Source organism: Helianthus annuus, chromosome 4 (genome assembly GCF_002127325.2).
Source record: "Helianthus annuus cultivar XRQ/B chromosome 4, HanXRQr2.0-SUNRISE, whole genome shotgun sequence".
In the NCBI taxonomy this organism is placed as follows: Eukaryota; Viridiplantae; Streptophyta; class Magnoliopsida; order Asterales; family Asteraceae; genus Helianthus; species Helianthus annuus.
In genome coordinates this window covers 172,300,825-172,318,827 of record NC_035436.2, presented here as the reverse complement: position 1 = coordinate 172,318,827, position 18,003 = coordinate 172,300,825, and the positions used below count along the sequence as shown (strand labels likewise).

At 36.8% G+C, this 18,003-nt stretch overlaps 1 protein-coding gene, 2 long non-coding RNA genes and 4 other non-coding genes across 7 annotated transcripts; 2 read left to right on the top strand and 5 right to left on the bottom strand.

Moving 5' to 3' along the window:
• Window positions 1-339: 339 nt before the first annotated feature.
• On the top strand, window positions 340-2,510 carry LOC110934637. Its single transcript, XR_002588512.2, has 3 exons — window positions 340-1,176; window positions 1,986-2,062; window positions 2,465-2,510. It is a non-coding gene; the product is annotated as an uncharacterized LOC110934637 (long non-coding RNA).
• Window positions 2,511-5,648: 3,138 nt separating this feature from the next.
• LOC110934638 lies at window positions 5,649-8,219 on the top strand. The gene is made up of 3 exons (XR_002588513.2): window positions 5,649-6,845; window positions 7,655-7,731; window positions 8,174-8,219. It is a non-coding gene; the product is annotated as an uncharacterized LOC110934638 (long non-coding RNA).
• Window positions 8,220-9,095: 876 nt separating this feature from the next.
• On the bottom strand, window positions 9,096-15,637 carry LOC110936356. Its single transcript, XM_022178723.2, has 2 exons — window positions 10,251-15,637; window positions 9,096-10,158 (listed from the first exon to the last, which is right to left on the bottom strand). The coding sequence occupies exons 1-2, from the start codon at window positions 10,471-10,473 to the stop codon at window positions 9,230-9,232; spliced, it is 1,152 nt and encodes a 383-aa protein (XP_022034415.1). The 5' UTR covers window positions 10,474-15,637; the 3' UTR covers window positions 9,096-9,229.
• On the bottom strand, window positions 14,867-14,976 carry LOC118492011. Its single transcript, XR_004892455.1, has one exon. It is a non-coding gene; the product is annotated as a small nucleolar RNA snoR97 (small nucleolar RNA).
• LOC118492001 lies at window positions 15,033-15,149 on the bottom strand. The gene has a single exon (XR_004892445.1). It is a non-coding gene; the product is annotated as a small nucleolar RNA Z278 (small nucleolar RNA).
• On the bottom strand, window positions 15,217-15,333 carry LOC118492002. Its single transcript, XR_004892446.1, has one exon. It is a non-coding gene; the product is annotated as a small nucleolar RNA Z278 (small nucleolar RNA).
• LOC118491999 lies at window positions 15,394-15,475 on the bottom strand. The gene has a single exon (XR_004892443.1). It is a non-coding gene; the product is annotated as a small nucleolar RNA Z223 (small nucleolar RNA).
• Window positions 15,638-18,003: the final 2,366 nt, after the last annotated feature.

The window sequence follows — 18,003 nt, the reverse complement described above, 5'->3', positions numbered from 1 at the left end:
CAATTATTAATAGATACTCCACATAATACAACTAAAGTAAACAGATAACAGAATTCGATTATAAGTCAAGAAGCACAAATCAGTAGTCAAGCAAGGAGCGACATATCGCAATTAGCAATCTTTTCTTCCTTTGACTTTGACTTGTACTTTGACTTTCGAAACACGGGGTGTTACATCCACCATCGGTTGGGGTGTGACAGGCAGGGGGATCCCCTATCTCTATTCATTTTCCTTATTGTCATAGAGGTACTGACCGGGTGTAATGCCTCGTATTTCCACATTTATATTTTTAGGAAATACATGTTCGCTTTTATTTATTTATCTATTTATTTATTTATTTATTTACTTTAATCGCCGTCGAAATCTGAGCGAGAAACGACAACGACACACTTACGCGACTAAAAACGATTACCGACACTATTTTTTTTACATGTTTATGACCCTAAAATAGCAAATTACTACATTACGCGACGTCTGTAGCGATAACGGGTCTCGTAGAGGGTCGCGGGCCACTTAAACATAGCGTTTGGGCTTGTAGGCTTTGGGCCCAAGCCCAAAGCCCACTAACTAAAACCCTATATACATAATATGTACACTTATTATCTGTTATCTTGTTAGAAAACCCTAACTTTGTTTTAAAACAATTCAGCCGCACGATGACCAGACACACTCCCCTCAAATACCAGCTCATCCCCTTCCATCTTCACCATTTCAAAATCACTGGCCCATTCTAACACTCACCCTGTCCCTATCGATCTATCTCTGCTACACAAAAATAAAGGTTTACACCTTCAACCTCAGCCATACCCCTCTCCTACCTTTCTATGAAGACCGGCCGACCACCGCTAGTGGTGGCGGCGTTTGGCGACTGCAACAGCGACGGGAGACGCCACAGGCGGCGGTGGTCTTTCCCAGTGCCGATTAACCAACGACATCACGGCCCCCTCTCTCCGATAAGCTCCAGCGACAGGACTAGAATCCGCCGCGGCGGCAGACGAGCGGCGATGGGCTTGGTCTTGTTGTTTCAGTTCCTGATTTGGGTTTGTTTCGGGTCTTGCTCGGTTCAGGTTCTTGTTCGGGTCACGTCTCTCCGTCGCCGGCATCGGTTTGGTTAGAGTTTTGTTTCGACTTCGGTTCGAGTTACGCCGGATAACCTCCTCCGCTCCCACTGTTTCGGTATAAATTTTCTTGCCTTTTGTTCTTCATTTTATACAGTTGAAACACACTTCGTTTGCTTGGTTCAAACAACAAAAAAAAAAAGGAAGAGAAAAACTATGAGTTTATAACCAACAGTAGTTCACGTATGTCATTTTCAAATGAAGGGGAAGACCTTGTTATGACTTGATTAAACAAAATGAAAACCAAACGAAACAACACGTTTATTTACTATAATAATAATGGGGCATTAAGTGGCTTCACATAATTTGTGCATTTACTCTTTTAATTAAAAAAAATAAAAGCTATTGAATTGTTTTGAATAATGTTGGCATGCCTACGACATGTTTCAACCAAGAAGGTGAAAGGAACAATTAACTTTGATAATAGTTACATAATCACCCCCTGAACTTCTTGATGTTTTACAAAAAAAAATTAGAATATGTATTTTACTTAAAGTATATTGTGACATTTAATTATAACGGATTAATCATTTAGAAAAAAAATCAGTTTTTTTTATACAAAATAAATCAGTCTAGAATTATATTTTTAAGAATGCTTCTTTTTATTAATCCCTAAAAACACATTATTATTTTTCTTTAAACTGTTGACAGTTGTTTCTTTTTAAAGTTCATATCTTTTCTTTTTATTTCCTTTCTTTTAACAATCTTATTCCGTTAAGGAAATTCACTTTCGTTCTTATTTAACTTTAAGATTAGATAATAACAATTTTTTTTTAATATTAAAGGTTTAGATGAAATACCTAAATAATTAATCTATTTAACTCATAAATATTAACGAGTTCATTATGTGTTATTCTAAATATTTAGGATAATCGCTCTCATTCTCTTGGATTTTTCCCAATCTTACTCGTGTGTTACTTACAAGAAATCGTAATGCAACCAATGTGAGTACACTCGACCCATACAAAAACTACACTTACACACACTTAAACATACTTTGTGAACTCAATCCGTTATAAATGCTACTTGTTATGCTAGATAATACATGCTTTATGCCATTACTATGTTATACCCTCGCTTAACAATTATAGCGCTATAGGAGTAGCACACCACCCGACGGGGGATTGTTAGGTCTTTATACTATACGGTCTCGTCACTTTTGTGGCGAGGGATGCTAAATACTAGTGGACACTTTGGGTTTAGATGTAATGATATGCATGCTAATTACCTTGCTTACAAATTGCCATGTGGATTCGAGTAAAATGTTTTTATACTTATGTTATACTATTTAAACCTTGTGTACTCGCCTTTGCTTTTGCATTGAATTTTATTTTAACATGTTACAGGTTGATGATGACGATGCTATGAAATGAAGTAGCAATGATGCCTAGATACACATATAGACGTTTAGGTTTAATATGTTGTATCAATTTTGTTATGTTGTTATGTTATTTCGTTAAACTTGTCGTATTTGAATTTCTTGCAATGTTGACAGTTTATCTTATGAAATGAAATCGGATTATTTAAATACTTGTCACAATTATTAGCGTTATGATGCCTCGAGCAATCTTCACACTTCGTCTCATCCCAATGTTTCCGCCATTGGTTGGGGTGTGACAGATTGGTATCAGAGCCATAACTATAGGGAATTAGGAAAAGTAGGAATGCTTGAGCCTAGTCTATAGTTTTAGAGCCTTATTCTTATGTTTTACTTGAAACTACTTGCATGCTACCTTATTTGCTCTTATTCATTCTCTTTTGATCTTTTAAGCATATATGGCGCTTATGTGTTAACACTTGACATGCTATACTTGCTTTATTATGTGCTAATACATGTTTTATTATCCCACTCATTATGTGCTATTCTTAATATGCTTCATTGTGCGTTTATATTTGTTGTTTATTCCTTTAACATACTCTTTTCCTCTTACATTTTACTCGAGTAATCTAAATCCGACAACACTCATATTGTACAAAAGAGACAAGTTTACCAAAATGGGCGTAAAATCCACAATTTGGTAAACAACTCTCATCCCGCTCGATTTCATTTTGTTGCACGAAATTACACCATTAAGTTAGGAGTGAAATCCACATCTTAATGGAAATTTCAAATTTCAAATTTTAAATTCTAGTGGACCCTCGTCAAGGTGTTGAAATTAAATTTTGACCTGACGAGTACCAACCACACTTAGGATACGAAATCGCCAAGTTAGGGGTGAAACCCGCACCTTGTCGACTAGTTCCACTCCTTGATTTTTTTTTATAGATCCCGCCAAGTCTCGAATTGTCGATTGAATTGGAAAATGTAATAACCGGAAGGGTAAATACCGTTAACCGACATGTCGGCGAGAGTATTTCACCTATTAGGCCAAAGCATGCTCTCAAATTCAAAAGACTCTTCAACCACTTTGGTTAGTCAATGTTCCATTTTGGAACCATCCAAGTTTCTTTTATCAAACTCACGCTTTATTATTTTCGATCTTTTGTCAATTTTAAACCATTTTTGAGATTTCCCTTTTGCGCATGGATCATGCGATTCATACGATTATACATTATTTGCATGCATATTTTCACGTAATCTTATTTACACTTTTGTAACAATGAGTGGAGACATATCGTCGAGATAGGAGTGATTTCCTTACCTTGACGATTAACTTCGCTTTCTTTCTCATATTACAATGATCTCACCAACAGTTTGGGGTGATTCCCTTACCTAGGTGATCGTTACCAATACTTTCTTTTAATAGACTATATTATGTAAACACGGTCATGTTTATATCTAAATTGTTTATCATTAGTCAAATCTCTAATTATTTCAAAACACTGTTTATATAAACAAACTTCTTATCCTACAACCTATTTTCATATAGCTCACACACATGGAATTTTTTTTTCTTTTCCGTAGACTCTTGTTCTTCAACATTCAAAATTTCACGAAATGCTACTCGTCAGCTTAGTCGGTCTAACGAATCCATTGCCCACGAAATTTTGTATTCAACGTAACTATTGAAACAAGCTCATCACATATCATTAAACTAAAGATTTTCTATTTTAATTGGGAATCAAACCAACTTTTGCACACACCTATAAAAAAAATATTACAACCATTATTAAACATTTACTAAAACTTCTCTCGAAATCAATAAAACATTTTATTAAATGACGCTTTTCAACAATCACTAAGTTCCTATACCAAATTTCTTTTTTCTAAGGATCAAATTTTTTTCACAAGAATCTGCAAGTTTCAAAATTTTCCAATACAAAATTACTCAAAACGATGCAAACTTATTAATCCCTAGAACCTTTCAAAACCTCACTCGATACGCCACTTAAATTCAAAACACGTGGGCAAGGAGACTTCATAGGAACAATTAAATTTCAACTATATCAATTCTTCAGAAACCATAGTAGCATTTCCGTTCCTTTACAAAGTACCTTTTCGCATAACCGATAAACGTTTTATACTCTCTTTACATTCACAAACTAGAGTCTATATTTCGTGACAACTCAATCTATCTTAACTTCACGTTTTGCACAAACAACTATACACACATATCATTTTACACGTTTAGTCATTATTTCACAACAATCTCGCGCATCACTCGTTCCCCTTTTCTTTCATACTCGAAACTTTTAATCGTTTACGCGCATAAACTTGTGTAGTTCGACTTATACTATAAATAAAAATCATTATTTCCTACATCCATGTTTATACATTTTATGTCTTCACTAATGTTCACACTTACACATTTATGTTATACTCACGATTCAAAATTCATACGTCTTACGTTATACATATACCCACAATTATACATTTACGATGTACTTACATTCATGTTTATATCACATTCATATTCATGTTCATACATTTTATGTTCTCGTTTACGCATATACAACCTTGTTTGTACTTATATATATACACATATATTTTATCCATACTTAAACCTTCATGTTTTACTCATATATTCACGTTCATAACCATGCTCATACATCTTATGCTCACACTTATACTTGCATTCATACTCAAACGTTTTATGTTTATACTCATACTTACATGTATATTCATACTTAAACTTATACTTATGCTCATACTTTCATTCATACTTATGATTCATACGTTCGTACCCGTACGCGAGCGTAATCCGAGGGATTCACTTGCGTGGGTCCCATACATACTTAAGCATGGACTTGCTTACATACTACATTCTTATACATACATGTTCTTACTTTTTTCACATTTATGAATACCCTGATTCATACACAATTAGTACAAGCTATGCGGATCATGCGACGATCAACATAATCGCGGGTGCACACGGGATTATGGTGATAGGCGTATGAGAACCATAGAGTGTACTATTGTGTATGGTAAAACACGGAACGTAACATGACACGAATAACGAAACGGACGTAACATGGCCAAAACATGGTGGATACGCCGCTGGTACTTCCTATATATAAGTGTTTCCACCATGTTACCAAACTTTCGTAAAACGTGCCATGAGAAATTCAGTGTTTTGCAGACCTACTTAGACCTAATGCAAACTTTAAACAACTCACAAACGCATTATATCCGATTATCCATGATGAGATGTTCATTCTTAACGCGCTTCTTTCGTCTATCTGATACTTATGCTATCTTTATACCCTTAATCATCTATTAAATCAATCGGTCACCCTTATATCTCCATTATTCTTCGTTGCCCTTCATACAAGCCTCAACATTAAGCAAACCCCTTCTGTTCGCCAGAATCATTTCAAGCCTTCCTCTCGAATAAATTTCGGGACGAAATTTCCTAAAGGAGGGGAGACTGTAATGCCTCGTATTTCCACATTTATATTTTTAGGAAATACATGTTCGCTTTTATTTATTTATCTATTTATTTATTTATTTACTTTAATCGCCGTCGAAATCTGAGCGAGAAACGACAACGACACACTTACGCGACTAAAAACGATTACCGACACTATTTTTTTTTACATGTTTATGACCCTAAAATAGCAAATTACTACATTACGCGACGTCTGTAGCGATAACGGGTCTCGTAGAGGGTCGCGGGTCACTTAAACATAGCGTTTGGGCTTGTAGGCTTTGGGCCCAAGCCCAAAGCCCACTAACTAAAACCCTATATACATAATATGTACACTTATTATCTGTTATCTTGTTAGAAAACCCTAACTTTGTTTTAAAACAATTCAGCCGCACGATGACCAGACACACTCCCCTCAAATACCAGCTCATCCCCTTCCATCTTCACCATTTCAAAATCACTGGCCCACTCTAACACTCACCCTGTCCCTATCGATCTATCTCTGCTACACAAAAATAAAGGTTTACACCTTCAACCTCAGCCATACCCCTCTCCTACCTTTCTATGAAGACCGGCCGACCACCGCTAGTGGTGGTGGCGTTTGGCGACTGCAACAGCGACGGGAGACGCCGCAGGCGGCGGTGGTCTTTCCCAGTGCCGATTAACCAACGACATCACGGCCCCCTCTCTCCGATAAGCTCCAGCGACAGGACTAGAATCCGCCGCGGCGGCAGACGAGCGGCGATGGGCTTGGTCTTGTTGTTTCAGTTCCTGATTTGGGTTTGTTTCGGGTCTTGCTCGGTTCAGGTTCTTGTTTGGGTCACGTCTCTCCGTCGCCGGCATCGGTTTGGTTAGAGTTTTGTTTCGACTTCGGTTCGAGTTACGCCGGATAACCTCCTCCGCTCCCACTGTTTCGGTATAAATTTTCTTGCCTTTTGTTCTTCATTTTATACAGTTGAAACACACTTCGTTTGCTTGGTTCAAACAACAAAAAAAAAAGGAAGAGAAAAACTATGAGTTTATAACCAACAGTAGTTCACGTATGTCATTTTCAAATGAAGGGGAAGACCTTGTTATGACTTGATTAAACAAAATGAAAACCAAACGAAACAACACGTTTATTTACTATAATAATAATGGGGCATTAAGTGGCTTCACATAATTTGTGCATTTACTCTTTTAATTAAAAAAAATAAAAGCTATTGAATTGTTTTGAATAATGTTGGCATGCCTACGACATGTTTCAACCAAGAAGGTGAAAGGAACAATTAACTTTGATAATAGTTACATAATCACCCCCTGAACTTCTTGATGTTTTACAAAAAAAATTAGAATATGTATTTTACTTAAAGTATATTGTGACATTTAATTATAACGGATTAATCATTTAGAAAAAAAATCAGTTTTTTTATACAAAATAAATCAGTCTAGAATTATATTTTTAAGAATGCTTCTTTTTATTAATCCCTAAAAACGCATTATTATTTTTCTTTAAACTGTTGACAGTTGTTTCTTTTTAAAGTTCATATCTTTTCTTTTTATTTCCTTTCTTTTAACAATCTTATTCCGTTAAGGAAATTCACTTTCGTTCTTATTTAACTTTAAGATTAGATAATAACAATTTTTTTTTTTTAATATTAAAGGTTTAGATGAAATACCTAAATAATTAATCTATTTAACTCATAAATATTAACGAGTTCATTATGTGTTATTCTAAATATTTAGGATAATCGCTCTCATTCTCTTGGATTTTTCCCAATCTTACTCGTGTGTTACTTACAAGAAATCGTAATGCAACCAATGTGAGTACACTCGACCCATTTACATTTTAAACCACTTTTGGGTTGTAACATGTTACCATACAAAAACTACACTTACACACACTTAAACATACTTTGTGAACTCAATCCGTTATACATGCTACTTGTTATGCTAGATAATACATGCTTTATGCCATTACTATGTTATACCCTCGCTTAACAATTATAGCGCTATAGGAGTAGCACACCACCCGACGGGGGATTGTTAGGTCTTTATACTATACGGTCTCGTCACTTTTGTGGCGAGGGATGCTAAATACTAGTGGACACTTTGGGTTTAGATGTAATGATATGCATGCTAATTACCTTGCTTACAAATTGCCATGTGGATTCGAGTAAAATGTTTTTATACTTATGTTATACTATTTAAACCTTGTGTACTCGCCTTTGCTTTTGCATTGAATTTTATTTTAACATGTTACAGGTTGATGATGACGATGCTATGAAATGAAGTAGCAATGATGCCTAGATACACATATAGACGTTTAGGTTTAATATGTTGTATCAATTTTGTTATGTTGTTATGTTATTTCGTTAAACTTGTCGTATTTGAATTTCTTGCAATGTTGACAGTTTATCTTATGAAATGAAATCGGATTATTTAAATACTTGTCACAATTATTAGCGTTATGATGTCTCGAGCAATCTTCACACTTCATCTCATCCCGATGTTTCCGCCATTGGTTGGGGTGTGACACCGGGGTGCTGAAAGAGGCATGTTCGGGAGGGTTGTACAATGGCATTAAATGCACGCCACATGGTCCGACACTCTCACACTTTTTGTACGCAGATGATGTGGTCTTTTTGGGTGAGTGGTCTTTGACTAGTGCATGCAATCTAAATAGGATCCTTAGGTGCTTGTATCTAGCATCAGGATTACGGGTTAACTTAAAAAAGAGCAGCTTGTTTGGGGTTGGGGTTGATAACACACGGATACAAGAAATGGCTCGAATAGTAAGATGTAAAGTGAGTTCCATTCCATTTATTCATCTGGGATTCCAGGTTGGAGCAAATATGAACCTTGTAAAGCATTGGAAACCAGTGGTAGACATTTTCAAGAAGTGACTGTCATCTTGGAAGGCGAAAACGGCTTCCTTTCGGGGGCGAATCACATTAAGAAAATCTGTGCTAAACGCTCTTCCGACATATTTTTTCTCGCTATATAGAGCTCCAATGCAGGTTATAAATCAGTTGGAATAGATACGAAGGGAATTCTTAGGCCATGTGTAGTCATAAAGCCCTTTTGGGGGCGTTATGCGACATGTGGCATGACACGTCAGCAAGGGGCTTTATGGGGCGTTATGCAATTTGAGGCCGTAGTCATAAAGCCCCTTTGTCATCATTACTCAATTAATTTAATTTTCATTTTTTTAATTAATTTATAAGTTTTATATAATTAAGAAACATTCCATTAAATAAAAAACAATACATTAAAATTAAAAAAAAGTTAAAGAAAAAAAATTACACCTAAAAAATAAATTTATTCTTCGGTTTCATTTTCGTTCTCTCCTTCTTCCTCTTCGTTTTCTCCAGCATCCAAACCTACGTCTTCAAAGTTCCCGTCTTCGAATTCCTCAACCTCTTCTTCCTCGGAATCTTCGTCGTGATCACTGTTGAATCGAATTGGGCGAATCGCCCAAGCATGCTCAACCAAATCCGCCTTCAACGTGTTATGTATTTCTCTAGATCGCAATAGCTGAGCATTTGCGAGTCTCTCTTCCATTGTCGCTTGGGTTCCTTCGACTAAATCTTCGGGAATATAGTTTTGGCACATCGCTCTTCCATCATCCTCAATGATCATATTATGCAAAATGATGCAAGCATACATGGTCATTCGTATTCTATCCTTATGCCACATGCGACAAGGATTTCTGAGAAAATGCCATCGTTGCTGTAGAACCCCAAAACACCTCTCGATATCCTTTCTCGAAGACTCTTGTAATTTTTTAAAATACTTTCTTTTTTCATCGAACGTTTCAGAAAACGTTTTAACAATAATCGAATACTCCGGGTAGATACCATCGGCCAAGTAGTAGCCATGCTCGTAATCGTTCCCGTTTGCATGAAAACCGGCCTTTGGTATAGTTCCAGAAATGTAGCCCTCTAATAATGGTGAAGCCTCTAACGTATTAATATCGTTAAAACACCCGGCTACACCAAAGAAGGCCGACCAAACCCAAAGGTCGTATGACGCAACAACTTGTAATACCAAAGTTGGCCCTTTTTGATCACCCCGTGTATGTTGACCTCGCCATGCGGTTGGACAATTATACCAATGCCATTGACGATAATCCAAGCTACCAATCATGTCGGGTATTCCATGCTTTTCTAGATGCACCTCATATATTTTTTGAAGGTCGTTCCAAGTGGGGTGTCTCAAATAACGTTTTCCATATAACTGGCATATACCTAAAATATAATTTAATATACAAAAGTTTTACTAGTAAGCTACTAAAAAATAAATATATAAAAGTAAATAAATAAAAGACAATAAAAATTACCATAGCAAAAATGTTCCAAGCAATCTCGGGTTGTTTTCTCCGCCATCTTCAAATACTCGTTGTTGATGTCGTACGTGTTTCCGTATGATAATACGCGTAAGGCGGATGTGACCTTTTGAATTGAGGTGAAGCCTAGATATCCTCGCGCGTCCATTCTTTGCTTAAAGAAATCATACCTATTTTCCAAATCATTATTAATGCGCAAAAATAACCTTTGACTCATCCGAAAACGTCGTCTAAAAACATTCGGTCCGTGAACCGGTGTCGCATCAAAATAGCCGGTGTCGCATCAAAATAGTCTTTCATCAAACGCTCGTTCGCGGCTTCACGATCTCGCAAGATATAAGTGCGTCGCAAGATGGGTCGTGGAGGGGGAGTAGGCCGAATGTGCTCAAATGCTTGTATCACAAAAGTACATGCACTCGTAACCGCTTCTTCCTCGGCCGCGTCTTCGTCGGGCGAAAAAAATTTTCGGTAAATTTCGGTGAAAGAGTCTTCCGACGGGGAACCCATTTTTGTGAATAAGGTGAGACTAGCTTCAAAACTTTTTTAAAAATATATAGAGAATGAGAGTTGGAATGTTTGTAAAAAAAATGGAAGAGTAGGAATGTATTTATAGTGTGAAAATAAAAAAAAAATTGAATTTTTTTTTTTTAAAATGACCGTTTGACAACGGTCAAAAATTCAAACAAATCATCAAATGGCGCCGCGATAAACGTAGCGCTTGGAATTTTTTTTGGGCATAGCGCCCTTCGTCCCGGTGTGGCCAGCGCCATCTCGGCGATATGGGGGCATTTCGCGCCCCACTACGTATGCTCTTATGGGGTGTAACACCGAAGCACAATAAAGTGAATTGGGTAGCATGGAAAAATGTGATGACACTGAAATCATGTGGTGGGGCGGGGTTAGGGTCTTTAAGGGAGGCAAACCTTGTGATGCTCGCAAAATGGCGGTGGAGGTTTAAAACCGACACCAATGGGTTATGGAGAAAAGTTATATGGAGTATTCATCATAGCACTAGATGAGCCTTTGTACAAGAAATACCCCATTCTCTAGTCTGGAGCGGGAGAAGAATGTTTTGGTGGCGGAGGGGTTTGTAAATTCTAATGGGATTATAACAATAAAGTTTCATTAGAATCGCCAACCAAACATGGGAGATGAAATCATGAAATACTTCAGCTGGAAGATTTAACCACAACCTTAATGGGGGGTTCGTATTGGGGCTGCAAGGGACCGGTGGGATTGGGCGATGGAGGCGGGAGGATAGTTTTTCAGTACACAGTCTAAAACATCAGCTGTACAATTATCGCTTTCCCAGTCTCGGCTTTGAGTTCGAATGGAATAAGTGGACTCCTATCAAAGTCAACTTTCTTGCTTGGCTCAAACAAGATCGGCTTCTAACCATGGTTCCGTTACATACAAGAAAGATCCATCGAGAATCGAAGTCATGCAAATTCTGTGGACAGTGCAACGAAACAGCAGACTTGTTCGTTGCATGCCGTTTCGCTTCAACCGTTTGGTACTTTGTCAGGTCATGGTGCAGCTGGCCAAGGCTGTTTTTTTCAGCCTAAATGACCTATTTAAAGTCTATAAGCAGGCCTGGGGTTCGCAAAGTATTCCACAGTGCAAGTGGCAATCTGGTGCATCTGGCGGTGTCGGAACAGCCTTGTCTTCAACCAAAAGGCTACCCTAGTTGGAAGGAGTAAAGGAGCAGATTCACCATTTGAGGCTTTCTTGGATCTGTTATCGGGTTAAGGGTATAAATGTAACATGGAGTCAATGGTGTAATATTTAAATACTTGGTATGCGTCTGTAATGCTTAACATTTATTAGTACAAGTTGAAATAAAGTTCGTTGGCCTTTCAAAAAAAACCATGACTATAACCCGTAGTTCTACATTTTCACATTTATCTTTACATTTTTAGATCTATTTTTTCTACTTTGATAGGTTTAACGCAACAGGGGTCAAGATTTACTAAGCCATTTTTTTCCATGTTGGTAGTCGCCGATTTAGCACAGTTTTACACTCCAATAGTAAGGATTGGTTTAACTCTAGTTTTGATTTATTTAGCATGTGAGTGAAGTGACAATTATTACATGTGTAGATTTTTATAATGGTCACAACTAAGGGTGGCAAAATGGGTGGGTTAGGTAGGTTTGGGTAATGGGTTAGGATGGGCATGGGTTAGGATGGGTTTGGGTTAGAATGGGTTTATTAAGAAATGAGTTAGGATGGGTTTAAGTCAAGATGGGTTTTTGTTAAGATGGATTTGGGCATTAGTCTAAAAATATAAATAAATAAATAAAAAATCAAAAAAAAATAAAAAAAATAAAAAAAAAACTCAACAAAATTTAAAAAAATCAAAAAAAAAAATCGAAAAAATCGAAAAAAATCAAAAAAAATTAAAAAAAAATTAAAAAAGGTTCAGTCAAATAAAGATCTATCTTGATACATAATAATCAACCAGAACTATGTTTAATATTGGTCGTTATTGTCACCAATACAAACTGTCAAGTTACAGTCTTTTATCAACAGCCAAATCCATATAATTTATCATATAATTTGGATAAAACAGTCTACAACAACGCTAATGTCCGAAAAAAACCATATAATTTATCATCGCCAGTACTTCCAATTGCATATAACCATATAGATAGATATCGGATCAAATAACAGAAGCCTAATAAAGCTTAGTTCAGTTCAAACACTGCCTAGAGTTTCAAGATCAACAGGACATAACTTCTCGTTGCGCGACCAATTCAAGAAACAGTACTCAGCTTAGTTCAATCCAGCAACCATACAAACAGAACCCAGAAACATGTTCCAATCAAGTACATTCCAGTTTTGTTTAACTTGCAGAACAAAGGAACAAATCTTAACCTCAATGTCTAAACAAACAAAAACTAAAGGCACAACAAAAAGAGGGTAAATAGTAATACTTATGTTCCTGCAAACCTTTTTTCCATCAAGAATTTATATAGCAATTAGTCTATAACACAAAACAAAATCCCTCAAACTTTAAAACAAGTCGTTTGTGTGAATGAAAAAATCCCATTGATTATGTATCTAAGATTGAAAAACAAATGGTTTAATTGTTGGTAATTTAAACGGGTGAAACGTTTGGACCATTATGTGTTTCACACTCACTCAAGCATTTCATAAAACACCTGGTAGACATTCGTTCAACACCCCCTACCAAACAGCACAGAAACCCAACAATTAACACATCATTACAACCTATAAAAGCACAGAAACCCAACAATGTTTGCTAACAATAACATAAAAAAACTCATTGTTTCTGGTACGTATCAAACAGAGGGATCTGATGCTGAAGGTGTAGGCAAATTAGTGGTGAAAACAGGAAGAATTAGAAAGGATAATCACTGGTTTGAAATCAGATGATGATGGTGATTTAGGGATCTGATGCGTGTTTAGGGTTGAATCCACGATGAGGTTTGAAATCAGACTAAATCATCAGACATACCATTGGTGATTTAGGGATCTAATGCGTGTTTTGGGTTTAGAGAGTAAAAACCCATCCTGACCCATGTTAAAATTTAGATGGATATCTTAAAACCCATTCTAACTAGGGCTGCAAACGAACCGAACGAACACGAACGAGGCCTTGTTCGTGTTCGTTCGTTAAGGAAATAAATGTGTTCACGAACGTTTCATGAACACTTACTAAACGAGATTTTATGTTCATGTTCGTTCATTAAGAAAATGAGCGTGTTCACGAACGGTTCACGAACACAAGCGAACACAAATAAATTTGACGAACACGATGAAGGATAAAGGTGGATGACCCAGAGAGTAGCACTAGAACTTTAATCCCTTATTGTGGAACGGAGATAGATCATATTCGTCGATGTAAATAACGTTAAAAGAAAGGGAAATGGTGCATAAACAATGTGAACGAGGGTTTCCTGGTTTAATTGTTAGGGTAATGATATAAATAAAAATTTAATAGTATATAAAGTATAGATAAAATATATGAAAGTATAAAAATCTTTAATTAAAACACAAACATAAACGAATGTTCATGAACACCTTACCGAACGTTCACGAACACAATTGAACGAACGAGACCTTTGTTCATGTTCGTTCATTTAACTAATCGAACGGAATTTCTTGTTCATGTTCGTTCGTTTATTAAACGGACGAACATAAACGAACTTCCCGCCGAACGGTTCACGAACTGTTCGCTAAACATTCGGTTCGTTTACAGCCCTAATTCTAACCCATCTTGACTAAATTCTCAGCTCATTCTGACGTATTTTCTTTTTTAAAGAGGCCCAAAATAACCCAAAATATCATGGTTGGGTTATTATTGCCACCCCTAGTCACGACTAGAGTAATATTTGTTTATGTCTATATCTTAAAAATTGTCACATAAATTGTGACCATGCCTAGTTTAATTGCTCAATTCATTCAAGTTTAATATATAATTCAATTCAACTCTGTAATGTGAAAAAACTGATGGTAGAAAACATTTCAAAACATATTTTCTGTAAACAAATATTGTAATTTTTTTAAGTTTTATACACTTAACAATATTATAAATTTGAAGATTAATAATGAATCCCAATAGAGAAAAATGATAAAGCTCTAATGTGATTGTTGTGCTGTTATTTAACTCCACTCTCGTTAATATTACTAAAGATGAAGCTGATAGACAACACATTCATCTCTGAGTTTTTCCAGACTCCAAGCCCCTTGTATATTCACGGCAAAGAGTATAGTTTAAACTCATCAAGTCAAAATATAAATCTACAAACAAAACCTCAGTTAAATCCAGTAATATCATATGAAATACAGCTTCAAACAAGTGGTTCTCCCTGTTAAACAGGGTCTTGTATCCACCGTATCTCAAACATTTGGATTATTTCATCATTGGTAGTTTCAAATCCAAAAAAGACATTTAAAAAAAAATCTGATAAAATAAAATAATTAAAAAACTATTAAACCTCAGTTAAATCCAGAAATTTCATGTGTAATACAGCTTCAACCAAGTGGTTCTCCTTGTAAAACAAGGTCTTGGATCCACCGTATCTCGTACATACGGATTAATTCATCATTGGCAAATTAAAAACCGAAAAGTTGGAAAAATTCATCATGAAAACTAAATTTTAATAATGAGAGGCTCAGAGTAAATAACAGCTCTATCAATCAAGAATTTTCTGAAGCAGAACTGGCTTAAAGCTGTGTATTCAATCATCACTGCAGAAGCCTAAATCAAATAGGATTTGCTAATATAGAAAGCTTGAAACGAAATAGATCTAAAAGAAAACATGATTTGGTTAGAAAAAAAAGAGAGGCCTGCATATGGTTGTTGTAGATGGGGGCTGTGATTGTTGAAATATGCAAGATGATGTGTGGTTATATAGGCAAATATAGTGGATTTGGAACTCTCTAGAAGTAACGTTAGGGTTCTACGATTGGTTGCTATCTAGGGCCGGCTCACTCGGCAACGATGACATTTTAAGAGTTAAATTCCCTGATAGTCCTTGTTGTTTACTCTTTTTCACCTTTACCTCTTAACTTTCTAAAATTACAGCTATAATTCTCAACTTTTGCAAATTTGTTCCCGGATAGTTCCTGGCACGGATGGAGGTTAGTTTTTGGTATTAAGTGAGTGTGAAATGACCAAAATACCCTTATCAATAAAATATAACAATTAAAACATTATAATTATTTTTAGAGAAAAATGCCCGGATAGTCCCTGTGGTTTGCCCATTTTTCACCTTTAGTCTCTAACTTTCTAAAATTACAGCTATAGTCCCAAACTTTTGCAATTTCATTCCCGGATAGTCCCTGACGCGAATAGGGTTAGTTTTTGTTGTTAAGTGGATGTGAAATTACTAAAATGCCCTTGTTGCTAACACAAAAAAACATGTGGGCTCCACCCTCTTGTCTCCTTCCCCTTCCCCTTCCCCATTCTCCCTATCTACAAAAACCAACTTCTCTGTCATAACCATCAACCACTTACCTTCCACCTCCGGCTACCACCAACAGCCGTAACCACCACCACCACAACAAAGAATCACTCCAGATCGGCTCGAGCCACAACATCAGTGTTCCAAACTCATCAACCCAATCACAACTACAACTCAATCCAGTTCACTCATCAAGCAGCACTGAAACCTCAATCTATAGCTATGACGGCGACACCTTCGTTCAATGATGATGGGTGTCGGTACTGATGGTGATTAGAGGTATTGTTGTGGTGATGATCGATTCTGGTGTTTAACAGGAACGATGGTGATCGGTGGTTTGGCGTGATTGTTACGGAACCGTCGTTCAATCCCGGCGGCGCAGTCACCTCTTTTACCATGTTTGTCTAGACCATTCTAAGTAAATTAATCTATTAGAACTAAAGTTTCTTATCTGATGATGTTGAATAATGTGCTTTTGGTGAATTCCAATGGTCACAAGGTGGGGTAAGAAGATGAGGATGGTGTTATTATGGTGGTGGAATGGGGATTGTATGGTGGTGGAGTTTCTGTGGAGGTTGTTGCAGGCAAAAGAGAGAAAAGGTAGAGGGGGTAGGGTGGGGGTAGGAAAAAAGATGGGCCCCACTTTTTTAATATTATAATTTTATTGTATTTATTTTTATTTTTAACAGTGTTAATTTTTATTTTTAACATTAAGGGTGTTTTAGTCATTTTGTACCCACTTAACACAAAAAACTAACCCCCATCTGCGTTAGGGACTATCCAGGAACGAAATTGCAAAAGTTGGGGACTATAGCTGTAATTTTAGAAAGTTAAGGACTAAAGGTGAAAAATGGGCAACCCACAAGGACTATCCGAGCACTTTGCTCTTATTTTTAAAGATAAATTATTTTTAAAGATAAATGGGCCCACCATCAACGAGCCCACCCACCCCCTTTTCTCCCTCTCTATGTTTGATCTTAAACATAGCACACTGCGCACACACCATACAATCACCGATCCACACCACCATCACTGATGGAACACCACAATCACCATCATCACTTTCTCTAGGATACTTCCTCCCTGCTCCAAACTCAACAACTGCAGGAGAATCACTAGAATTTGTAGATGAAGACATGAAGTGTCACATTGAAGTTGTTCCTCAATACTAGACGACTTCAATGCTCCAAGCTTCTCCAAGTTTCCAAGAATTGATGCCTGCTGGATAACATGGTTTTCTTGAAATGGTATTTTCCTGAAACTCGATTAATTAAATAAAAAAAAAAGAACATATGGATTCCTATTTCCTACAATGAAAAAACATAACAGAAAGGTACTTCTGTATTTCATTAGATCAAATAATTCAAAGAAAGGAATGCACATAACAACTAATAAGTGACCAGTGAAAAGTTTGAAACAAATTAAAAGAAAATTAAAGTGAGAGAACATTTTTCCAAAGACTTCTCACTAAAGTGGGTATCACGTATATGCCTTAACTGTGTTAATGTAGCATCAAAGTTGTGGGTGATATGGTGACGGTGGGGTGATTGTGGAGGATGACGGTGGTTGTTGATTTAGGGTTGGGTGGTTGATTGTGGTTGTTGATTTAGGGATGGGTGGTTGATGGTGGATGCGGGTATGGGTTTAGGAGGCAGAGCAGTGGTGATGGAAGGGGATGGCGGCGGCGGCGGTGGGGAGTGATGGTGGCGGCGGATTGGGGTTGGTGATTGGTTTTATAAACTTCTTTTTCTCTCTTTGGATCATTCATGTGCTTAGAGGAATGGGGGTGGGCACGTGATGGAAGCCCATCACGCGT

Bases quoted from the DNA above. Each gene is read 5' to 3' on its own strand.
- LOC110936356 (XM_022178723.2), bottom strand. From the start codon at position 10,473: ATGAGTCAAAGGTTATTTTTGCGCATTAATAATGATTTGGAAAATAGG. The intron at 10,159-10,250 runs GTAATTTTTATT...ATTATATTTTAG, and splicing joins CTTGGAACATTTTTGCTATG to GTATATGCCAGTTATATGGA.